General features: G+C 35.5%; 1 protein-coding gene across 1 annotated transcript in view; it reads right to left on the bottom strand.

Moving 5' to 3' along the window:
- The window catches only part of LOC129005915 (two pore potassium channel protein sup-9-like), a 264,861-nt gene that overhangs the window by 98,137 nt on the left and 139,532 nt on the right, over positions 1 to 27,192 (bottom strand). Inside the window, exon 2 of the mRNA XM_054434954.1 lies at positions 23,194 to 23,451. Within this exon, the coding sequence (XP_054290929.1) occupies positions 23,194 to 23,320 (127 nt within the window). The 5' untranslated portion in view covers positions 23,321 to 23,451. The remainder of the gene's footprint in view (positions 1 to 23,193; positions 23,452 to 27,192) is intronic.

Raw genomic sequence — 27,192 nt, 5'->3', positions numbered from 1 at the left:
TTATAATAATTGTGTATGGTCCATGATACTTCTGGTTAAAAAAAAAATATATGTTGTGTAGGACGTTTATGGTACTTACTTTAGGATAACATACACATAGTTTAAATTGGATTATTTTGGACGAAATGAGCTGCCTAAAACCTTATAGGCTTAGTTGATTTTAAAAATTACTTTTGTTGGAACAGAATGGCTATCCCAGAAGAAATGTGTTCTTACACTTTGACGCCACTCGCATTGGCGATTTTAACTACCAACTCCTTGGAAGACGGCAAAAGTAAATATGCTACTTATTATCTTGTACTCCTTTGACTGTACGTTTAGTATCATTAGCCTGTTTTGATCCTGAAAATACATTTGAGAGAATACGCAATTACCTCCTGGACGAACACAACACATAAATAATAGCAACAGAGTATAAAGAAATATGGAAAAGCATATTCGGTTCAACCTAAAACTTGTGTCAAGTGAAAGTAAAAGGATGTCATAAAAGTAAGAGGAGAGAGGAAAATGTCATTTCAGGACGGGAATTGGCGACAGCAGAATGATTAGACACTCTATCACCGTATCGACAGTCTTATCGCCAGATAGAGATGAGGAAACTCTGCTCTAAAAGGTCCAAACACCACCTTTTGACTTCAGCTCATGTTGTGGTCACTCCACTCTAAATGGGCCAAATGCCACCTTTTGACTTCAGCTCGTGTCGTGGTCACTCCACTCTAAATGGGCCAAATTTCACTCTTTTTACGTCAGCTCGTGTCGTGGTCACTCCACTCTAAATGGACAAAATTTCACCTTTTGACTTCAGCTCATGTCGTGGTCACTCCACTCTAAATGGACAAAATTTCACCTTTTGACTTTAGTCATGTTGAGGTAACTATGACTAAATGGTTCAAATGCCACCTTTTGACTTTAGCTCATGTCGAGGTCATTCCACTCTAAATTGACCAAATGTCGCCTTTTTACTTTATTCATGTTCAGGCAACTATGATCTAATCTAAATGGTTCAAATGCCACATTTTAATTTCTGCTCATGTTTTGTCACTCCACTCTAAATGTCACTTTTTGACTTTAGTCATGTTGGGTCAACTCCTCTATACATTTTTCAAATATTTTCGTTTTACTTCGGCTCATGTGAAACATATTCTGCCGAAGGACCAGGTGAAATGTGCAAAAGTTCATGCCTATATGTCCAACAGAGTGCAGCACTATTATTTTTTTTTTTGCATTTATTACTACAGCTAATTTTAACTATCAGCAACAAAAGGCTGATTGTTATATACAACTAGCTGTAACCCGCGGGCTTTGCCCCGTTTAACTTCTTAATTTTCAAGATGATCTCGTTTGCATGGCTCAATCACGTCCTGGTTGAAGTTCGTTCGCTACGCTCACTCACCTTTAGGTTGGAGCTCGTTCGCTGCGCTCACTTTCCTTCAGGTTAGCTCGTTCGCTACGCTCACTTGCCTTCAGGTAAGCTCGTTCGCTACGCTCACTCGCCTCCAGGTTGAAGTTCGTTCGCTACGCTCACTCACCTTTTGGTTGCAAATTAGCTGTTGTCATAAATGTAAAAGAAATAATAATGCTAGTGCTGCACCCTGTTGGTAATCCTTGTAACTTTTAATGCTATTGAACATCATAGAACAGAACCAACTTGTTTAATTGAAACAGCTGTTAAGATTCATTAATTCCATTTCTCATAAGGTTAACATGGGAAACTCCAGAGCCACTGGGGCGGAGCCCCGAAGGATTTTTGGGATAAAAATATGCCTATATGTTAATCGGGAATGTGAGCTATCATCATGCCAAATTTCAGCCCGATCCGACCAGTAGTTTTCGCGTTTACTTTTCCCATACACACACACAGACACCACCTCTTTTTTATAATAGTATAGATAGATAGATGAGAACTGTCAAAGTACGATTGTTTACAGTTATGTTTATGTTTCAATTTAATAATTGGAGACAAGTATTCAACAGAAATACTTGTTGTGTGTGAAAATGATGCAATGGAATACCACGCAACAATAGACCATAGACAACACAAATTGAATGGACAGGAAGTTTATACACTGCAGAGCATGGAATGATGCGCCTGCTGGAATGTGTTGTTCTGGTGGAAATGTTTCTTACCTGTATTAGAAGAGCCGATATAGCTAAGAACTGTAATTGGAGAAGCTGAAGAGTCGCGGCATTTTCAGTTTAAAGATTTTATGTTGTAAGATTTTTTATTTGGATATTAAACATGTTGTTTAGTGTTAGATGGTTTTCATTTAGTTTTTCATTGTGATTTAATCGCTGTAGAATTTTAAATCGTTACATGATTTTTTAACTGTGTGCGACGTATTGAATAATGATAATATTATTTTTATCGTTGGCGAAGCCACTACGGATAATTATTGTAATGATTGTAATACTCTGTTTTCTTATGCTGTATGATATTTATGGTTATACCATCACAGGCGAAGCCCTGGGTTCAAGCTAGTTTTAAAATAAAGACTCAATAGATGGACTAATGATAAGTGGGACAATCATTGTACAGGCTTACCAACCAATCGGATTGGTATTGCTCTAAATGCGTGTAACAAACGAGCTCATCCATTAGTTGGTAAGTGGTAGGTGTCACTGGCACCTGGCTCTGGCAATGTTGATGTTTAGTTATTATTTCATGAGGGCGCGTACTAGGGGATCAATCGCTTCCCCCACCCCCACCACAACCAACCCCCACCCCCTGTGACGTCAATGCCGAGTCACGTGTGCATCAGCTGGCCTCCGCTTCCGGCCTGTCCGCAGTCCACTTCCGGGAATTCGAGAACAGCTCAGTAAAAGAAATTTGGGTCATATTAATTCCTTTTTCGGCATTTTCAATTGATAAATTGATTAAGACAGCAACTACACTCATTACGGATAGTTTTTCAAGATGAATTTGATTTGATATTGAAATCAAATCAAACTAAACAAATATTTATTTCGGAAGTATAAGTGTGTGTTACAAAAGCTGGTAGTCAACTTATTTTAAGAAATTTCTTTCACTTAAGACTACTGTCTGTGCGGCAGAGTTTCGCTATCAGGAATTTATGAAGTAGGTGACTGATTCGCCTATTGGTCCCAATGATGATTGGATTGTCAATTCATCACCAATTAGACTACATTTGTTTATACGTGTTTATCATCTTGTGAGTCAACAGTATAAGTAAATACTTCAAGTGTCAGTTTTGTATTTAATTTATTTAAGTTTTATTGAAGTATTTTTATTTTATAAATTAAACAGCACGTACATTTATACGTACGACAGCTCGTGCGGTTTATACAGTCTGGTCTGGTACAGAAGTGTGTTCCTTATCCCTACTACCCCAGGCCCCGTGATAATATCTAGTGCTCGTGACACAGCGCCAAAATCACAGATATACGGACTAGGTTAGGCAACCTAATTCAACCTAGGCTAGGATGAACCTAGTCAACAGTATAAGTAAATACTTCAAGTGTCAGTTTTGTATTTAATTTATTTAAGTTTTATTGAAGTATTTTTATTTTATAAATTAAACAGCACGTACATTTATACGTACGACAGCTCGTGCGGTTTATACAGTCTGGTCTGGTACAGAAGTGTGTTCCTTATCCCTACTACCCCAGGCCCCGTGATAATATCTAGTGCTCGTGACACAGCGCCAAAATCACAGATATACGGACTAGGTTAGGCAACCTAATTCAACCTAGGCTAGGATGGGCTAGGATAGGTTCTGTTATAAAAGATATGGAAATAAATATAAAAGTTTGATTCCATTTTCGGACCGTGTCAGAGAACCAATGCGGGCGCTGAATTCAGTTTTAAACCATCAAAAAGCTTCTGACTTTCCCAAGATCGAAACGACGACCATCTGACTGTTAAAGAGCACTATAACCAATTTTAGCTACATATTTAGTCTTATATATCACAAACTGTATGATCAATTACTAGACTTAAACAGCAAACTTTGTACCTGTGAAAGATCGATCCGGCAGTTTTAAGATTATTAGGCGAACACTTGTTAGGGTAATTAATCATTGTTCATTGTGATGCACAATACAATAATGTTGCCGAAGTAATACAATGAAATTCACTCTTTGTAGTGTCCAAACTCTTTTGTTGTGTCAAATGTAAAAACATTCACTGAACAATCTGTAGCATCCCCAAAATTAATTATAGGTTAGTAAATGAGAATTATCAATGTTTTAGCTATGTGATTTTGTTATCACATAAACCTATTGTCAAAAGAATAACCTTATATATTGATATATTTTACTGTAACTGATATATTTTGTTACTATGGAATATACTTTCTTCATATTATCTGAAGTTTTAAAAATTATGAAAGATTTAGAGAAGAAATTTAGAACTGCAATTGAAAGCTTCATCCACATTGCCTTAGATACTGGTAATCTAAAAATGTAACACTGAATCCTAAAATTACGAAGCGAAAATGATTGCAATCCGATCAGTTTTGTACGTTATATGGAATTAGGTTGATTAAATTCCCCTGTCAATCATTCTTCGTTCTTTTAATTTGTTGCATATTAAATACTAAAGTATTTAACTGTAGCAGTTTTAAATTTTTCCCCCGAAAAATTCTAACTATATTCACTTTTTAAAAATCACAAAAAAACTGGTCACCTCTGGTATGTAGTGCTCACCTAGTAATCGAAAGGTCACATATTCTCTCCTGAGAAAAGATTCTCTCCTGAAAGAAAGTGTGAAGCTTGTTGATGGTTCGAAACTGGACCCAGCTGTCCCTGATCTTTGGGAGTTAAATAAATGGTTCTGAGTAATGAACCACCTAATTTTAGTCAGTAACAAAGCTACACAAGGCATCACATTTATCTACACTCATCTTTCACTCATATTTGGGTTGAAATACGTGTATTTGGGTGGTGTTTCCATCTCAAATGAATATGAATATGGTTAAATGAAGTTCTCAAGCTCAGCTCCATGGCGAATGATTATAAATTCACAGTAAACCTAATTAATAGTCCCAGTAACTAGCAAATTAAAAGCCCATGAAATTCCAGAAAAAGTATCATGAAGGTGACATTAAATTCTATAATGAGATCTTTATTTAAAAGATTAACGAACTAAGATTAATCAATCAAACCAAATTGGAGACCAATTTCAAAGAGTTTTCCCACCAACTTTATAATTCGTGTTTCAGAACGGAGCAATACCAGTGGATGAGCTCAAACATCAATGTCGTCCGTAAATTAATTGTCAAGTTAAATATTCAGCAGTTGTGGTTACGTTTTTAAATGTCAAAACAAAACAGTACCATGAATGTTGTATACTTTAGGACGAGTTAAGTATTCTCCTTTATAGATTGTTCATCTTTATTGATGTGTTGAAGGCTATTTTAAGGTTAGTTCTGTCCGGTTTATGGAGTTGGTGATCGGCTGTTAACTTGTTTTTTGTTGTTAACAAACTTTTAAACTATACAGGGTGTTTCCGAATTGTCTGGAAATATTTTCTGGACTTGTTCCTTGGGCTAAGAGATAAACATAAAATGCCGTAGAACAAAACTATGGGTAAAAATGCCTAGATTTCTGTCTGTCGGTCTGTTTGCGATTAAAACAAATATTTTATATCTTATGCATTTTTAAAGATAAAAACTTCAAAATTGGTGTAAATATGTAGTTTAGAAGATAAAAAGAGCTTACAACATTTTGCAAATCTACACATCCAAACGAAAAACTTGGTATATAATATGTGGGGTTAAATCTTAAAAAAACCTTATTGTTTACAAAGTTTCATGTAGCGTTAATATGTATAGAAGATTTAAAATTTAGTTCTATTACAAATAAATATCACTACATCACTACGTAGTTAATGATAACTGATTACTTAACTCGTGCTATGTAGTGATAACTTAACTACGCATTATGGTTAAAACCCATACTAGCTTACAACTGTCCTATCTTTATGTGTATTTTACATCGATAGAGTGGTTGAAACAATTGAGATAGGTTGAAACAAGGGAAAGCAAAATGAGAACTTAGGGAAAGGAAGGGAGAAGGTTATATTTGAGGGACATAGAGGCGAGTTGGTCGGTTATCGAGTTTGCAAAGATAACTTCTTGAATTTAATCGACTCACTTCGCCCCACGATGGGTTTTCTTTAACGTCCTCAAAATTACATTGTAATGTGAGTTTTATTTTTAACAAAAGTTGTTTTCCACAGGCATTTTTTTACACGCTTAATACAATTAAACTTCCCTGTATTTTGTGCATTCGATTATAGATGTAGGTACTTAAAGTCTATACAATAAGAAGTATCCAAAGTACAGCAATAAAAGTTACTATGTGGTTTTAAATTATTGTATAACTGCTAGCTTCTGCTTTTATAATAACTGCCATGTTTCACAATGAAGCTGATCGGTTTGTATAGTACGGGGCTAAGTAAAAAATAAATAAAGATGTTAGCAAAACAAATATTTTGTGTGAGTTGAATGTTTAATATAAAATGTCGCTTTGAGCGGAGTTATTTCCGGACTGCACATAGAGCGTGGATGCGGTTCTATACCTCTATGGAGTCTACTTGTTGTTATTTCATATTAACTTTTTGCATTTCATAGAAATGAGTTTATAACATTTACAAAAGATTTAATAGCAAGGAAACAAACAATTGTGTATATTGGCGTTAAAATTATAGTGTTAAATGAGTCTAAAAAGCATGACTAAACACACGAAACAGTATTAATTAATCGAAGTATGATAGCTTATTAATTCAGTTATAGCCGGTAGCCTCTTAGCGGTTTAAAAATCTTTTCAATAATCTTCTTTTTAATAATGTGCTGTGTCTGAAGATAATACTACAGATATCGGCACTTCAAAAATACAATAAATAAATAATGTCAACTCAAAGATGGTCGCAATGCAAGTTAAGAGTTCTTCAAACTTTCATCCAAGAGATTATTACTTGTAACACCTACTAATGCTATCTAAGATACTGAATAATTGAGCCATTTGTTAATTTCTTGCACAAAAGAATTATTTTTACATCTAAATAAAAAAGCTAAAGGGATAGAAACGAAATGCCGTACAACTATTTGTACCTGTTGCTAGAGTCAGATTGTCGATTTATTCGTTTTAAGGTTTTTTAATCCAGTTGAGTGGAAGGAACCTTGTGTTTTTAATTATATATATTTCCCTAACTGCCTTTGGAAAACTAAACTAGACCAATTCATATGATCGTCAAATTAATTTTTTTTTTATCCACTCTAAATGTGTATTTAGTTAAATTCATAACGCAATTACGGAGTGCGTATGCACAAATTTTCTTAACTATGTCAATGTAATCAATGTTGATGGATAATTTTGTATTGTTGGCCAGGGCATTTATTATGTTCCGATATACTATCATATTTAAAAAAACTAAAATATGCAGATTTTAAGGAGAGCTCGTTTAACTCAGTTGTCTTTGTGTAATTCCCCGCAGGGGGCCCACGCTTGCGTGGGTACGTGGCCTGGCGACCACGCGGACCCTAGCTCTCCCAGAGGGGAGGTAATTGCCCGGTGTTGGAACCGGCACTTCAGGTAGGCCACAAGCTATGGACGACTGGACAAGCCAGCCTCTTTGAGTTGTACCACAGCCACCTCTAATACAAGGCCGCGACGTTCGAACTGGCAACGCCGCAATCACACCCCCTCTGCGTCCGTCTTCAAACGCGGTAGGCTATGAACATCAATGAGAGTATTGCTACTCTGTATCAATGAATGAAAGTATTTATACGTAATAACATATTTTAGTAGATTATTAAATATGGTAAAAGTAAAATAGACAAAATTGGAATCTATGTTGTTTATTTAGTGAAAAATTGCAACATACCGCAATATGTCTAAAACTAAAAATAGACAAACATAATGTTTTTGGTTGCATTTATCGTATTGTAAGTACGATGAATGTGGAAATAGATGGACTTTTACATATTTCCTTTGTTAATTTGATAATCTAAACTATTATATAAAAATCTCATGGTGTCTGTATTTATGTGTGTTATTCAACATAGTAAAAACTACTAGACAGACCGGGAGACAGACTGTGCTTAAATTTTACAAAATAAAACTACTATACCAAGAATGGTTATACAGTAGGACTAACGTATTGCCACTTCAATATTTGTATAGACTAAGATTGGTTGGGATTTGTAGAGACTAACATCTAACAATTTTTTCAAATAAAATTAATTTTAAATTTTTAATAGGAATATTATGTTTTAGTCTACCAGAGGAAACCATAAGTTAGCGACAACAAAATTTGAAGTTTTCATTTTGAAGGCATACTGACTAAATAATTTATTTTCTTTGAATAATTACTAAGAAAAACGTTTGCCATTTTGTAAACGATTTCAGAAGCTAGGCCTCTATATGGCTTTCCACAATATTAATAGAATTTTTTTATCACATCAACATTTAGACTGGATTTGGAGACTATGATGCTTTTATTGTTAGATGGTGTAGTACATTTTTTTTTATTAGTAGGCCTACTTAACAGAAACACCGGCTTATTTCTTTGAAGTGGTATTTATTTAAGTTATTTTAATCACTTAACAACAGCATTTATCAATAAGATAGACAAATAAATAAGGAAATAGAACGGCATTTACTACCTAAAACTTGCTTCTCGCGTCTATATTTACACAAATCGTTGTCTTATTCTTACATTTGTTTACAAATTTAATCTAAGCTCATGTTCGTGAAAAATGTTTCACACCAAAACGAGAATATTTTTAAGACGTCTAATTTGATCGAAGAATAGCAGAAAGCAATTGTTGCTTACGCGGCGGATCAAGTAGTCTTAGAACACTGTATGTATTATTCATTTTTAATTGAGCTATCGTAATTATTCTTGCATCCAGGCACATCACATCTATTTGGCATGCTGTAGTAAGAAGTTTAATGCCATTACTAATGATTAAAGGTAGTAGAAACGCGATTATGTACGTAGAGTACGCGACTCCTCCATTCACTGTAATGGTAAAACGACCGAACGCCAAGACACCGATGCGACGTTGCCGCTTTTCACTCGCCGCGGCCTTGTATTAGAGGTGGCTATGGTTGTACCCAAAGTGAGAGTACCCAGTGACATTTCCTCCATTCAGGGTGGTGGGGTGTTCAGCTCTGCTAGTGTTGATTAAGTTCATAGATCTTTCACCTGCCTGTAGCTTGTGGTTGTGACTTGAGTTCTTCGGGCTCGTCCTACCTGTTGTGTTCGACTGACATTTTGTGAGGCATATCCTCGACTTTGGAAGTAGCCTCGTCCTGGGAGGTGAAAAACCTAGCCCCCAAAGGGGAGGTAACTGCTCGGTGTTGGTATCGGCATTTTCAAGTAGGCCACAGACATGGACGACTGGGCATTGGGTCCCAGTGACATTCCTTTATCCAGGATTGAGGGGTGTTTAGCTCTAGGAGAGATGGAAGTGCATCATAATCTCTAACCTACCTGTGTCTGTGGTTCTTTGGGCTTCGGCCTGCTTGTTGTGTGCGACCAGCATTCAGTGTGGCAAATCCTCGACTTTGGAAGTAACCTTTCCTGGAGGTGAAAACGGGCAAGTACCCGTAGCTCACGGGGACACTCAAGGGCAACGTAACTTTCCGCAGTGTGAGGGTAACGGTTTGTAGGCACTTATGCAAACCAATCCCTGTCTCTGAGCACGGATGGTATGGTTATCTTGAGTGTGGGGGGTTCTTCCCGGAACCTCAATTGAGTCAAGGGTGTCGCCACCTTTGGTGGATAGGTTCATCCGGGTGGGTCCCACTTCTATACCTGCCTCCTTTTGGGAAACCCTGATGGCCTGGCAGTGATGTTGGGTCTGACGGGCAAACGAAGTAGATCGGGTGCTGGGTCCGAGCCCGCCAGGGGTATCTGGGGATCTATCACTCTGGTTATCTCTGGTTTCCCAGCAACTGGGTAAGGCCTCGATCGGGTAGTGGTGTAAATGGGAGGTTGGGGTTCCCCCCGTCAGCGTGCTGACGGTCCCCTTCCTTCTGGCTATCGATGGCGGGTTTGCCTGTCAGGGATTAGATAGGTCCCGAGTGTTACTTGCACTAAATGCGTCGGGGCGCTCTACCATGGTCATGGTCCTCTAGGTCCCGACCTAGTGGAACCCAGGTGGAGTGACGCTTAAACAAGTAGCCGGAAACCCTGGTTAGGATTGAGGGGCAACCCTCTTTCCGAAGGGTCTGCTTCGGCAGCCGGTGAGCCTGATGACCTTAAGTCATCCGCCCATGATGTGCAAAAGGTTGATGCGTAAGCTTCGGCCTACATCATGGGGCCCGGGTAAGTCTCACGATAGGTACCGGGTATGTAGTCAGGGGGCTTCGGCTCTCATGACAAAATATTGAAATTGAAATTGAATTGTCTTTGTGTAAAAACTGGATACAGCTATTCCTTATAGATCAGAGATTGACTACAGTAAGACAATAGTATTTTACACCGATTTGCCATCCACCATAATCCGAAAGGGGAAATGTTTATACATTATTATGGATAGAAGGCCACATTTAGCCAAAGGTACCTAGGCACCCCTAGGTACACAAAACAGTTGCGCCCTCCCAGACATAATATTTGCCGCAAAACGTAAATGTTAGCTAAAAACATCAATCTCCTTTGATGAACACCCTAGTTCATATGAACAATATTTCTAGTTAAGTGCCTAAAGTCGATTGGACTTTTGACATAAAATATAAAAATTCTTAGCAAAAACAACTTTTTGCCCGTATAGAAGTGTTATTTAATTAGTTAGAAATGTTTAAAAATCAACCAGGGTTATTTTTATTGTATGAAAATTTGCATTAGCGCGTTCATGAATAAAATGGCGCCGGGATGAGCACTCGCTGGAGTTAAGCCCATCCAATTAAGAGGAGCTCAATACGTCATACGTGTTTAATTCTACCACGTGTTTAATAACGCTGAGACGACGTTGATTGGGTTATTTTTCAAAATAAAATACAAACATTTTCCAACTAGTCACTGCTTAAGAGGAGTAAACTCTTGCTATAATTCACATTTAAACGTGTTTTATCTTAACAATTCAATTTTCCCTTGTTATATTATAGGCTAATGATTTAAAATTGGTTTATTCGTTCGTAGTGACGCCTTGGCTTATGCGTGTAATGCACAGTTAAATAGCTGATAAGATACAGGTTTTAGGATTATTAGCGCAAAAATTGGTATATTTTTATGAAATCTGGAAGAAGCGTGTCATTTATTTTAACTTGATTAAAAAGAACCTGACCTAACATGCTTGGATTTCAAAAGAAATCCGTTCCTCCAAATCCGAGCTTCGACTTTTCGTCAGAAACATCTTAATTATCGATTTGTTTTAATTCAAATAACAGTTAAAAGGCAGTTTTATGTATTACGTGAATGATCTGCACAAACTCTTTAGAGAAATATATTGTGATTCATAAATTTCTGTGGATAGATGTTAATGAAATGAAACAATATTATTTGCTCCCAGTAGCGCAATAAGCCATTTTACACTGAATTTTGTTGTGTATTTAACCCAACGATTGGACTTATTCTTTATTATTTGATAATTAATACCTTTACAACTTTGATATACGCTTGAATATTGATACATTTTATTTTTAAAGTAAGGAACAAAATGAATACAATATTCTTTAGTGAAGTAATTGAATTTAGTTTTTGTGTGATTAAAAAATAAATAAATCACATTTAGACTCACAGCCAGATTGTGTTCCACATTAGGCCTATTTCATATTTTGCAAATAGTTTGGTAGTCAGATGGGAAATAGTTAACCCAATTTCAAATAAATAGTTACGGTCCAATCACATTTAATGTATATTTAGGTATAATAGATCCTTAAATCCTGTAATTTTAAATCTCTTATCAAAATCTTTTACATGTATTTGCCACTTTGTTAGTCAATAAGGGTAAATATATACTTCAAGTCTTATAAAACAAATTTTTATTTAGGTACTTCCCGTAACTTAAAATGTAAATTTAAAGGATAATTTTTACGGATGAGTATTTTATCTTATCAAAGCACAAAACATTTTGCCACGTCTTTCATGTAAATTAAATTGATCTGGTATTTGACACTCAACTTAAGTATATGTCCTTTTTATGTAGGTTTAATATATAAATACAAAGTGGGTACATCCACAGAAAACATACTAATATAATGGTTATAGTAGTATGTTTTCTGTGGTACATCTTATAACGCTAACAAAATTATAGTATGTTGGATGTAAAATCGGATGCAAGGTTTTTGTTTGGTTCATAATTTTGCAAGCAGACTGTTAGGTATTGATTACAAATAACTTCAGACATGAAGGGTCATCACACACCTTTGGAAAGTATTTTATGTCTTTCGAATAGGGTCGTAAATGGACATCTATAAAGTTTGGAACCAACGCTTTTCTCACTCACATTGATAAATCATATAGCTCTAAAATACTTTCGACATGTATTTGTGTGTATTTTGTGTATTTATACTTCTGTTATGATACTAGTAATACGGGTATTGCTATAGTGAACTTTATTATACGGTATGAGACCAAATACTAATACATAACCCTAAAAATGCAGTTGAATATCCTTCGAAAAATTTTTACTGTAAGATTGATAAAACTTCCTATTTGTGGTCAGTTATTTAAATTTGTGTTCATTTTCATTTCAAAAGTCGTACCATACATGCTTTTTTACTTTTTGACTATTTAATATATACCACACGATTTCCGTAAGGAGATTAATGTTGATCGTACCCATAGACAAAGTCTTTAACTAAATGTTTTTTCTGTTTTCATGTTTTTTCTTATGTCCCACATTCACATTATAAAACCTAAAACACTTGGCTCTAGCCCAGAACCGTTTTAAATACTAAATACTACGCCAAGAGAGTTAAGGCATTATCACATAGATTAAATCCGTTGGTCATTGGCGTGATTTAAACCCGTGAACGTGTTCTTGGTTGGCACTAACTAATAAAACAATTTTCTGTGTCTGGACTTACTTGTGATTTCCCAGCTAAGCCAGCTAAATTTTAAACAACTTATAAGGTTCACCAACGATCACTTGCAGATTAGGCCGAGACGAACCGATTATAATACAAAGAGAGATTACTTAGGATGTAGATATTATATTAGCCAGGGCAACAAATAGATTGACACTTAGCATCTGACCACTGCGTATAGTCATTCTTCGATTGTTGCAAAGTCACCATGGGTCTGGCCAAGGAGGAGTCAAAACGTCATTTCATTTGATAAACAGTTATGACAAGTGTATATACATCCAGTTTTAGGTGTGAACACATGTTTACCATTGTAGTTGTCTCTGTGAAAATGGGCAAATACGAATTTAGGTTAGACCATCTTCGCAAATCCTAGATAATTTACTGGACATGTTCAAAGCAGGTCTAAAGGGCTTAGCATGTATTCAAACAAATCGCAAATCCTATTGGACAACCTTTCCTCTTTGAAAACCTCTGTGCCTAATGGTTAGAAGTGCACACGGCTAGGTTAGGTTAGTAACCCGCTTAGCAGCAAAGTATAACATTTTCTGTGTACATGTACAATCAGAATTATTCGTTAATTAGCTGACGAGCTTCTAAGCCTGCAATCTGTCTGAGGGAATTGTATTACTAAATTCTTCCATTGCTGCGACATCATCATGAGTTCAGCCACAGATGACTGGTTGAATAGCTGTACGTGCTCACTAATACTGGACCGGTATGCCACTTCCTTGCATTATACAATTTTTCAAGAGCTTAACCATTCCAATCAACAACAAGCATATCTGAATCTTCATAAACATCTTGTGAAATTTTACCAACAAAATAATTACCGAGAACAACAAACTGTCCAGAAGCCACAGCCCAAATGTCTTTCTCAATACTGTATAAACTTGACGAAGCTGATAAAGTGATTCAACCAGAATAAATAATTTAATACCAACCGAAGTGCAGGTAGCGAAGAAATGATGTGACTGAATGGTTACGTGCAGACGTGAACATGACCTAATGCTTATACAGTTGAGTGGTGGAGGGGGAACTGGATGAGAGGTGAATTTCAAACAGCTCCCACCTCCTGCGCAGAGCACTACGAAGTTCAATTTTAATTGTAGTGAAATCGTAAGGAGGATTTTACTGTTTTATTTAATGCTTGTTTAAACTATTTATTTGGCAATTTATTTAGTGCTTGAATATATGATTGGAAGCTTCATTGAATTCTAATTGCATGATTTTTGGATGTATGTAATTGGGTAGTTGCTTGAATGTTTCATTGAATGCCTAAATGAATGCTGACTTGGGTGAATCTTCACTGACTATGCGTTTGGAAGAATAATTAGTACATTTAATTCGGTGATTGCTTTACCTCTTAATTTGACGATTGTTTTAATTCTTATTTGAGCTCGTGTTACATATTCAAAAAATATCAATAGTCTAATGTTCAATATATTAACAGATCGAATACACGATTGACATTTTAGTTTCGAATTACTCCCCATATAGTATTTTTTGCGTCCAAGGGGATCCAAAACGGATATATCCACCCAAAACTCAAACCCGAAAATGTTCGTTTTGACTTTGAATAAAGATTTTGAGTTACAACACCATACGGAAAGGATGGATTACATGTAAGATTGTATTGATAACCACTGGTCTATCTGCGTTTACCAAGTTCCCCGAGTTGCAGAAGGTTTTCAATCCAGTGGTGGATACAGTAGAACCTTGATAACAATACACTCATGGGGATTGTAAAATAAAACTTGCTATCAAGGTTGACTTCTTATTGAGGTTTGTCATAACATGTGATTAGGGGAAAAATAATATTAAGGGGATTTTAAAATGACACTTGTTATCAAGGGCGACTTGTTATCGAAGGCCTTCTTATCGAGGTTCCATTGTATAAATAAGTACAGTAACGAAATGAGGTTGACTAGACTTTTTAAAATTATAGATGAATAAGATTTATATACAATAATATTCAGTAACGATAAGCTCAAATCTACTACAACAATTCCAAAATTGATAAACCAATGTATATTTCTTGAACAACCAACTTATGTCCAAATGAAATCACATTGAATTCTGAAGATTTTCAGGTAAGGAAGGTAAAATACAGTAATAACATCATACAAGTCTCAATTTAAAGATAAAGTGTGTTGTGAGTTTTCTGTACTTCAACCAACAAAGACAAGACTAACTTCCTCGATCAATCTCTATTATTTAAAGTGGGCTTTTACTTTGCTTAACGATACGCCGGTTCTATCAGTCTTATTTTGTTTCGTACCTTATTTTTCTTCTTCAAAACATGTTGACAGTTTTGTAAATTAAATGTATTTTTATTTTATCCTGCTGTTATTGTATACAAATAGATGAAGTATGTCTTCTAAAGCCTTCGGAATATGTACACTTTACATTTTACTTTAATTGCAGAAAAGTCAAATATAATCGTAACTTTAACAATCTGCCTAAAGGAAGCCTGCTTCAAGTATAAATAAATGGTAATGCTGATCACACAATATGTTCTGTCAGTTATATTTTAAGTATACAGAACAACTTAACAACTTAACAAGGGTGAACAACTTAACTGTGCCACAATTGGTATATCAGAAAGTATTAGATTTAGAGAACATTAAATGTAAAAACTTCAACTAGTTTTTTTTTTAATAACATAAAAAATATGAATTCCAATAGTAAAATTGCATCTAGAATCTTAAACAATCATAAAATACAGGGGTTTCCATAAGTAATTTTAATGTTAGCCGCCATGTTGGAAAATGGCAGCCACTTTTGAAACATTGGAATTAATATTTGTTGATATTAAAAACTAGTTGAATTTCTCCATTTAATGTTCTCTCTGAATCTAATAGTTTCTGAGATACCAATGGTGGCACAGTTAAGTTTTTCACCATGTATAATAAAGACGATCTCTCTGTGGTCATTCAAGTATAAGATAAAGCTGATCACCTACTTGCACTTAAGTATACGATGAATATATTCTCTCACTTGTATGTTACTTCAAGTAGACGATGAATATTTTCTATCAGTATTTTTATTTTATCCTGCTGTTATTGTATACAAATAGATGAAGTATTCGGAATATGTACACTTTACATTTTACTTTAATTGCAGAAAAGTCAAATATAATCGTAACTTTAACAATCTATATATATGATGAATATATTATCTCACTTGTAGCTTACTTCAAGTCTACGATGAATATATTCTCTCACTTGTATCTTACTTCAAGTAGACGATGAATATGTTCTATCAGTTGTAGCTTACTTCAAGTATACGATGAATATATTCTCTCACTTGTAGCTTACTTCAAGTAGACGATGAATATGTTCGATCAGTTGTAGCTTACTTCAAGTAGACGATGAATATGTTCTATCAGTTGTAGCTTACTTCAAGTAGACGATGAATATGTTCGATCAGTTGTAGCTTAGGCCCGTATTACACTATCATAGTTCTATGACATATATCTATTATCATATGTCTTTGATGAAAATTATTACAGTGTAATGTACCAACTATTATAATGGTTTTGAACTATGATAATATGTTCTCCTTGAGAGAACATATTATCATATATTTGATAATATAATATGTCATAGAACTATGATAGTGTAATACCGGCCTTACTTCAAGTAGACGATGAATATGTTTTATCAGTTGTAGCTTACTTCAAGTATACGATGAATATATTCTCTCACTTGTAGCTTACTTCAAGTAGACGATGAATATATTCTCTCACTTGTAGCTTACTTCAAGAATACGATAAATATATTCTCTCACTTGTAGCTTACTTCAAGTAGACGATGCATATGTTGTATCAGTTGAATTTTAAATATAATATAAATATATCTCTGTGGTAATTCAAGTATGATAAAGTTGATCTCTCAGCTTTCTAAGCCCCGTCTGTCTGGCGGCTGAAGCTCTCACGCAGTTTCTTTATTAGGCCTTATACGTGACGTTATCCCCTCCTGCCATTGTTTCCAGGAAATCTAGTTATCCGTTTCCAATGGCGTCTCACTCAAGCAAAGCTTCTCTGGAGGTTATAGCTTTTTTACATCCCACTTTATTTAGTTTGCAATAGTATATTTCATTACTAGACTGGAAAGTGACTCATTGCGGGGAGAGATGGCATTTTCGCGCGAGGCGAAGCCGAGCGCTGGAAACGCCATCGTGCCCCGCAATGACACTTTCGAGGCGAGTATTGAACATTATTTTTCATTACGATACCGAAAACTTATAAAAACATGAAAATTTTCGTTTATTTAACTTAGTATTAAGAGAAAAAACCGAACTAATGAAAAAAAAACTCAACTCTGAATTATTAATAAGTGCACGGAAAAAACTCATAACGCTAACTTTCCGTGTGTATGTACCTCGACATAAGCACGGAAACTTAACGTTATGAGTTTTTTCCGTGCACTTATTAATAATTGCATGGCCAATAGTTTGAGGAAAAACAGACTATTTTGGGTAAAAAAAAGTATCTTTATTAAATTAACTACAGAACAAGCTGATGAATAAACAAATAAAGAAAGAGACCTTTGATGATTACATAGGATCAACACGCTGATAAATCTTTATTAATGAAAATGAAAATGTATGTTAAAGTCGCAGTTTTGATTTTCACTTATGTTTAACATTTTTTGTGGTAGCTTTAGGTTTTTTCTCATTTCTGCAACATTGACTTCCGAGTGTGTTCCATCAACTTTATTATTTTCTTGAATGAAATTGCGATTTTGCACAGTATCTTCTTCTGATGAAATTACATCGTCGATTGTAAAATATTGTTTTGAAACCAGATTCACCTCTTCATCATTGTTAGAAATGTTATTGAGTGGCAGTGAATCCAAAGAGGAATTGTTGTAATTTGAAATTGAATTAGTAATGTCTCTGATTGGAAGTAAATTCAAAGAGGAATTGTTTTGATTTGAGATTGAAGTACTTGGTTTTGAAAAAAGTTTTTTAGACACATCAATTTTTCTATTTATGGACTCCTCAATGTAACCTTCAGCAACGGTTGCACTTTTCCAGCCTCCGTGCCTCTTGAGTGTGAGTAAATCCGCTCCCCCTTCCACCAGCATTGACGCGGATGTGCGTCGAATAGCATGACCTGTGTAGGATTCAGGCTGTTCTAGCTTAAGGTACTGGGCGACCTTTTTGGGAACATCCGAAATCGTATGACTCCCGACATGTTGTGCTACGCACTTGCCTTGCCTGAAGCCAACAAAAAGTCTAGGGCTCGTCATTTTTGATGGGCGTAAAGACAAATATTTACGTACTAGCTGGCAGGGTTGATACGTACATTCATCGTCTGTAATGATGAAACTTCTGCTAGCATGTGTTTTACCATCTCTCAATGTAACCTTAATGAAACTGCCATAATCTTTTACGTCATTTATGCTAAGGCGTAATAGATCATCTCGCCTAAGGGCTCCAAAAATGCCAAACGTCAAAATTACTTTACTTAACAACCATTCTTTGTCGGGAGCGTTGATCATGAACTGAGAAATTTGATCAGATGTAAAAACATTCGCTTTTTTAGGTTTGAAACCAACAGACTTTTTCTTTAAAAATGCAACTGTTTTTGGAAATTTTAAATTTCCAAGATTTTCTTTTACTTTTAAGACATTTTTAACCATTGAATACTTGCTCCACAAGGTGCTAGGTTTCATAGTTTTCGACAGTTCTGACATATAGACTAGAAGTATGTCATCATTAACCTGGCTAGGTTTAATGTTTTCTTTTTGACACCAAGTACAAAGCTTATCGTATTCATTTTCGTATCTTAAACGCGACACATCAGGCAATAATTCGTTTGTTACACTTACCGCTCTGTTCATCAAAGTTTCAGGAATATTATCCATATTAGTACACATAGTTCAAAGAATCTATCTCAACAAACATAACCTAACTGACAATGTCAATATATAAGCGAGGAATGTGTTTTCAACAACAATACAATCAGCTGATCTGACTGCACCGCAAAATCCCATAGCGGTTACTTTCCGTGCAGTACATACGCACGGAAAGTTAACGTTATGTAACTTTTCCGTGCAGTAGCGGGAATTACCTATTTTCTTATCTCATTTTACGTTTAGAAAGTGTACTTTCGTGTGTAGAGTAATGAAAAACATATTTTGGCTATAAATCACGTCGACTGTGACTCAGCTTTAACATTCAGAAGGTTTACATTCACAAATTTTATAATTGTTTAAACGTGTTGTTTAGAGTCTAGTACGAGTTATTAACCATGTGTCGTATGGATATAATTTTAAAAATTAAAATGCTTGGCTCTACTTCGCTCTTGTAGTTTTAAAACCACAAGTTCTCTTGCCCATGTTAGCGTCGATTACATAATTCATATTCATTTGAGATGGGGACGCCACCTATGTTTTTTAACCCAAATATGAGTAAAGGGTGGGTGTAGAATGGAGTGTGATACCTTGTGTAGCTTTGCTACTAACTGACCAGCTGTTCCATTAGCCAAGAACAGTTGGGTTCAGTTTCGAACCATCAAAAAGCTACACACTTTTCTCAGGATCGAACCGGCGATCTTTTGATTACTAGACGAGCACTACAACCACGGGGGTACAATTTAGATGAAACGTGAACAGATTGACATAAATAAGATTGTATGTTTTACATCCACCCAATCACGAACAATTTCACATAAAGAATGATAATAAATTAGAAGTTGATATCACACTACTAGTAGTACTAGGATTGCTTTCATATAAGTGAAAGCCAGCTGAGCCGAGCGATCACGTTTAATGTTTTACCTAACCCGCAATGTTAAACCTCCCTATCCCCAAGAGTGATGTATATAACTTCGTTACTTCTCGAGTGATGTCAAGTTGAAAAAAACTCACTCAGTGATGTAATGAAACCCATTTAAATAACATTGAGTGCTTAACTTAAAAAAATATACCTCTATGGAGCCAACGACGTTCAACGCTAGAAATCAGCTGTGCGCTTGAATTTTATTTTTATGTTTGGAAGAATTTTCCTAACCTAGCTTTTGTTTGTAAATGAACGTTACTGTTAGAAGATGAGTGAAATGGATAATGAAAAATATTGTTCGTAACCTCCTGTATATTGTCGGGTCAGGTAAAATCTTGTACGTTACACGTTACGCAAGAGCGTGTTTACATCACTTCGGTAAATTATGCAACTCGCTTCCGCTCGTTGCACAACATTCACCTGCGTGATGTAAAAACGCTCTTACTACACTTGTAAGGTAAATAGCTATTTTAATAAAGCAATACATTATAATAATGTTATAATGCTACTATTTCATCAGTTTATCCCAGAACTATCAACATCTATAACAAGTTTCAAAAGTAAAGTTGTGAACATAACATACTATACATATCCTTTGTATCGACATTTTTTCCATGTTTGCTTGGTAATGTCATCTGGTGAACCAACAGATCGAGATTGAGGAAATGTCGATTAATAGGGTTCAACTATTGAACCCTATTAATCAAAATTTTCTCAATCTTGTCGTCGTTGTAAAATATTTTATTTTGTTTATTCAACTGTATATACTGTAGCGTTTACAGTATTAGTGTAGATATGTAATTTTTGTTAATCTAGTAATAGTACTCGCCTAGTAAAAGGTCGCCGGTTCAATCCTGAGAAATGTGTGTAACTTTTTATGGTTCGAAACTGGACCCAGCTGTCCTTGATTATGCTTCCTGTCTAATGAAACAGCTGGTCTTAGTCAGTAACAAAGCTACACAAAACCTTACACTCCATTCTACACTCATCCTTCGCTCATATTTGAGCTTAATACGCACATAGGTGGTGTACCCATCTAAAATGAATACACATAATATGAGACACGTAGGAAGACTTAATTATGTATTCTCTAATAACCGCACAAACACCTCAAATACTATATAAAAAGTTATTGTCGTTTTAGAAAAGAAATAGCCTGTTGAAGATCTAAACATTTACACACTTAAACGTTTAATTGTTTTCTTTGGTTTTCACGTTTCATTCCAGTTCCAATCTGGATGCAAATGACGTAGGTTGGACAACAATGCTTGCTTGAGCTGCTGCATTGTTTTGCTGAGTAGTTCGCCCCCAGCTATACAGCGGCGCGCCGCGGGGCAGCCACGATTACACAGCCATTCCAAACCTGACTTTTTTTTCTGGAAGGAAATGTTTTAAAATATGATTTATATTTAAGATTGAGAGGACATCTCTAAGGTATATTTCATCACTAGGGTATGAAGTGACTCCTACTAGAGCCTGGTTTAACAACTGAGGCGTTGAATGACGTGTTGACCAGCTGTTTTGGATCGTGTAATGGACTAGTTTTTGTTCATACTAAACCACTCTTTAAAGAAAATAATGCAAAAAAATTAAACTGCATACATTTCTTACCTTTGTAAAGTAGCTCCCTAAATTGCTACAGGTTTTTGCAAAAACTTTTATAAGAACTAGCAGCAATACCTGGGTACAAATTAAAATGTACAATAATGGCTATAATTAAGTTTTTTTTCTGTTTCATGGATGTAATCTTGGTACCATTAAATCTATTATGAAATATTCTTTCTCGATGGTAAAACATTATAGACCAACTACTATCACACATTTTCATATATTATTTTGAAAGTCATAAAATACCCTAGAATATTCTATGTTGCCCAGGAAAACTCTTAAATAGTGAAAAAAATTGAATATTTTCACGAACACTCAAATTTTAGGTCACACTCAGCACGATCTCGAACATGTCAATGAACATATCCATATATTTAATTAGTACAAAACTAAATTAAATTATGATTAAATAATTAAATGCTGATTAAAGGGCATGTATTTTAGTGCAAACACATTATAAATACATAGGTAGTTGCAAATAATCATATTTTGATACTTTTTTCCTAAGACATTAGGCACGAGCTCGAGATTGTTTTTCACAGTACTTCAGGCTTGACCTAGGGGTTGTAGAATTATCATATGGATAAAATCCATTGGTGGTTTGGCGGTATTTGAACCCGGGGCCTCAGAGATTGAAGTCCCGCACTCTAACCACTAGACAACCTCGCTCCCCATACTAGCTTTGACTTAGTCAATGATACTAGACTATACGATACAATTTTTATAAATTGAGACTTTATCTTCGGCAAAATCGGCGTCAAGCTTCAGAGAATTGAGAGGCAATTTCCTCTACCTTTCTTTTTCCCTAGAATGAAAAGAACTAATTCATTACCATGACGTATAAATTGGAAAACCCAGTTTTCGCTGCAGCATTTAATTTAAATCCACTAGTAAAAGTTGCCTACATCTTTTGGAACTAGTTAAAAAATAAATTCTCATTTTTAAAAATATAAACAAACATCCCTTGCAGGAGGTTGAGAAGTTTTGTGGAGAATCTCAGACTTGTCGTGGTTAGACCTCGAAATTTATGTTTTGGAGCCCCGGGCTCAAATCTGACGATTCAGAATTTGTTTATACGGTTCAGATCCCAATTTTAAGGTTACACCAATTCATCTAGAGAATGAGATATACTTTTACACCTAACCTTTGAGATTAAAATTTCCAACTTCACCCCAAAAATTATATTTTTCATTTTGTGTTTTTTTTTATCGGTGTACCAATAGCTAAAACTACAATCCTAGCTTGCCTAAGTGAACTTGGTATTTTACATTTTCAACGCTTGGCCAAGACGTCAGCCATGGCGGGCTGAGACATTATTACTTGATGAACGCAAGTTATAGCCAGCTTAATCATGAAGACAGCAAGAGCACCCTTGAGAAGGCTGAGATGGATCACTAGAGTATACAGCAATAGAGGCTCGGCAACAGCACACTCTGTGATGGTATTGAGTTAATACAACATTACATAAAATATTAAAAATTTTAATGTGAATGAAAAGCTTAAACGGAGGAAAATAATATACCCGTAGGTGAATGTGTTTTAACAACGTATTGGTGGTAGTTTTAAGTTCTTATACGCAGAAACATTAATTGGATTAAGAAAGGCTTGATAAAAATTACACTCTCTTATATAGGGACAAAAATCAATTAAATTGGTATTTTAATCGATTTTCGAAATATTTTAATCGATATTTTCGAAATCAATCATCCCATACCATCTTGTGATTATATTTAGTGTAACCACAATGACATGCCCCATGCTCGTTAGGAAGTATGTAACCATTGTAGGATGCGTTACCTTCAAGTGCTTCCCACCGGCGTTTCTCAGTCTCAGACTCCAACGCGTCAAAAACAGCAGCTCCAACAAGAAGGTACGTGAATGTGCAAACTATCAAGGACAAGGTCCGGACGTTTTGCTTCTTCATTCTTTGGGGAGCACCATGTCGGGGCTGGGTTTCGGAGGCCTAGGCTCGGGCCGGGGGCCACCCCCATGCTCCCCGCACCATGCTCACGATCGCACCCTCCCACTACTGCCATCTCCCCCATCACCCATGCCCTGGAACGATACAAGCACAGGTTAGTGGACAGAGGGTAATGGTTGAAACCCCTTTCAGTCACCCATGGAAACCTCTTGGATACCTCATGAAATTGGCTGATGGAATCACCCTGTGCCTGAAGACTATACAAACAGACGCCTCTACTACTGTCATCTACCCTATCACCCATACCCTGGAACAACGATACAAGCACAGGTTAGTTTAGTGGACACTGGATAATGGTTGAAAACATTTCAGTCACCCGTGGGAACCTCCATGGCCGTTGTAATCGCCCTGAAGCAAACACTTCGTGGCATCCTCCTATCACCAAATCCCTAGAACAAATGCCAAATAAGCACATATCAGCAAATCTGGGCAATAGATGATCGCCTGTAATAAATTAACATGTATGTGAATTATCCCATGTTACCCAACACCACAAACAAAACATGATAAAATATGGTTATTATATGCAGTTGGATAAACAATATGGCTTATTTCTGAATACCCATGATTTGTACTAATATATACGCATTAATTTTAGATATCACCTACGCCTAGAAAAACACAGATACAAACGTTAGTTTGAGTATTGGCGAGTTAGTTTCATGATAAATTAAACTTAAGGAATAGGGAAATTTGGAGACATTTAACTCAGTAAAATTAAAACATATTTTTTACTATAAAATGTTTTAAGAGACGCAAAAGTTTATCTTATAAGACACAACTTCACATTTTTACACATTGTTATGATAAAAGCAATCTGTTAATTTTTCTTTTGACAAATTACTGAGCTAGCTTCCTAACGTCCTCGATACTGTGTTGAAATCACAAATCGTGTTTACAATCTCACTAATCTACCACAGGAGCTTACTGTTTGCTTTTGGGGTGGGTAAACATTTGTACCACCAATACAAATACTTGTATACATAGGTTGAGATAAACATAACTTGGATGCTCCGATATATTGGTTTGTAACCTTGCACCGTACTGTAAGACAGACAAATAATAATATGAAAATTTCAAAGTGCATAGCAAAGGGCAAAGAGGCCGTCAATCTCTTTAAAAAATGTTCTGGCACAAACATAATCTCGCCAATCTCGACCCCCTTTACATAAAATACCGAGAATCACTGTTTGATGTAAGAGATTTAAAAGCAAAAAGGGATGTTAGTTAAGCGTTTACTTTGAGCTTAAAGTCCGTCCAAATTGGTGTAGTAGATTAAAATAAGGTTTCATACATTCTTAAATACCCAAAGTATGTACGTCCATCACAGTGTCGAAGATGTTAAATATTTGTGTCTTTCCAAACCTCCCCCCCATAGAAGTTCCAAAGTCACCACAACCATGATATAATCCTGTAATTATACGTTGTATTTTGGCAAGTTCAAGCCAGGATTTCAATGTGATGGTGTAAGCCGTGGTACGAAGGTGGGTAAACAGTTGTTTTACCACCTACACACCACAGCTCTATCCCTTATAACGCTGTGAAACAAAAACAGATTATGCGGCTGTATCTTTATGGATATTTTATAGTGATTAGATATTATTTCAAGGTGAACTTCAATCATATACCGTGACTTTTTACGAAAAAAATACCAAACAAGTGTTCAGCAGGGAAAATATTATTGAACAAGTATATTACATCGTTGGCATAAAACTTGTATCTTAACAAACTCAGGTCATAAATGTCAAGGTTAAGTCTGTAGCATTGTCAATCAAACCGCTCATCCTTTCGATATATAATATGAATATACCTGTGTGTATAGTGATAAGCTGGGTTGTAATAAGTGGTACTCAATGGGGAGAAGAGGGTGAATATTGGTTGGACTTCCACCTACACAACATTCCTCTGGCGTACAACACTGATGAACATAAGGAATTAATGGGTTATATGGGTTATATGGCATCAAGATAGACAAAATGTAGTGATTATCGTTTCAAAGTTCGGAAAGACGTTGTGGGGAAGAAGTGGGTAAATATTTGCTTGAAACTTAAGAGTGTTGTTTTCGAAACATCCCTTCACTGCTTAGAACACTGCTGAACAACAAAGGATTAAGTAGTCTGTATCTAGATAGATACTGTATATAGTGATTAAAATGTTTTGGAGGTAGCTGTTGGGTTGGAGTGGGTAAATGTCTAAATCTACAGAATTGTTGACACAACTACTCTTAAGAATACTGGTAAGCAGCATAGGATAAGGTTGTTGTTTATGGTATATATATGGTATAAATATATGTAGTAATTAAGCAGTTTTTAGGTATGTTGGTTGTACTCATGAGTATAAATGAATAAATCTTTGTTGAAGCTTAATGAATGTTATTATTATTATAGCTGATTTTAAAAACTAAAGCGTATATAAATAGGAACTCTTTCTACCATTTAAAGCACTGTATAACAACAAAGTATTAAGTGGACTGGGTCTAGGTAAATATTTTGTGACAATAAAAGGAGACAAACATTGAGGAAAAGTGGATCAATATTTGGTAACCCTTCACCATCACAATGATTTCTTCTGGAACATCACCAAACGACGAATGATTGTGTGGGTGCTAAACATCTAGATAGGGATTAGCTAGTGAAAATGTGTGGGTGGTAGGAGACGAGGAAATGTGGGTCACTATTAATCTAAACTCCATCGACTTCAAGCAATCAGATCATTTACAATTATAAAAAAATGGTTAATTTCATTGTGTACTAAGTAGTTCGAATACATCCCAAAATATAAATACGTGGTTATCGGTTCTTTATCCTTCACATACATATTCCTACCAAGTTGCTCTAATACTCTACAGCACTGCTAGATGTAAAAAAAAATAAAACATGTATGTGTAACTCCAAAAGACATAATTTTCATATTTTTAGATAACGATTTAAAAATTGATCTATGAATGGATAAAGACAGCCTTGTCACTCTTCTAATCTAAGATAAAGTTAAATAAAGTTCTTTATACAGGATCTTTTATTAAAAGCCCAAAGGCCAAGAAGATCCAAATACAGTTTCAGACATTCAAAAGCCTTTGACTTTTCTCAGGACCAAAACTGCAGCCTTTTAATTAGAAGGCGATCACTTTGGACTCAGTTAACAAATAAATAAGTAGGTCAGTGTAAAAAGTCGAGTGGATATATCCTTTTACTCCACGACTTATAACAACAAATTTCTACAATTCTTAAATCACTTCAAAAAATACCAATACATGTAGGTTTTGGGACTCTATCTCTAACTTTAGTGGTTTAGTCATTCTATCCAATGCTAATGTTATTCAGTTTTAGAATACATATAATAGCTATTTGCTTAACCGTCATAGTGTGTTGATGTAAAATATCGTTTTCCTTTAAACCAACCAAGCTGAAACACGTACAAAAAATAAATAATAATGTTCGCAACAAAGGAACATTTTTCAAACAATCAAATGTCTAGAATCACTTACAGAAAACCCGTATAATAGTTGTCAATGTCCAACGACTGCCTTAACTTCAGCAATGAAAGGCAATTTAAAGCTTTGCTAATTAATTGCCCGCATCTGTTATAAACTTCAACTCTGCTAAATAAAGCGGTTCGTTCGTCCTGTAATGCATTTTATTGTAAAAATACAAGCTGAAATTTAATGTATGAACGATAGAGGACTCTCGTTGATAAAAAAATTATCGTGGTTAGCACCTAACGTGAACACGATAGCTGTTTTGACATTGGATATTTTTGTTCAATATATTTTTTTATGTAAAGAATAAATCTGAAATGTTAGATTATCGAAGCATAAC

The sequence above is a fragment of the Macrosteles quadrilineatus genome, unplaced genomic scaffold (assembly GCF_028750875.1).
Source record: "Macrosteles quadrilineatus isolate MER2022 unplaced genomic scaffold, UCM_ALF_1.0 Scaffold_44__1_contigs__length_1017569, whole genome shotgun sequence".
NCBI lineage: Eukaryota > Metazoa > Arthropoda > Insecta > Hemiptera > Cicadellidae > Macrosteles > Macrosteles quadrilineatus.
Note: the sequence above shows the minus strand (reverse complement) of the source record. Positions and strands in the feature narration are given on the sequence as shown.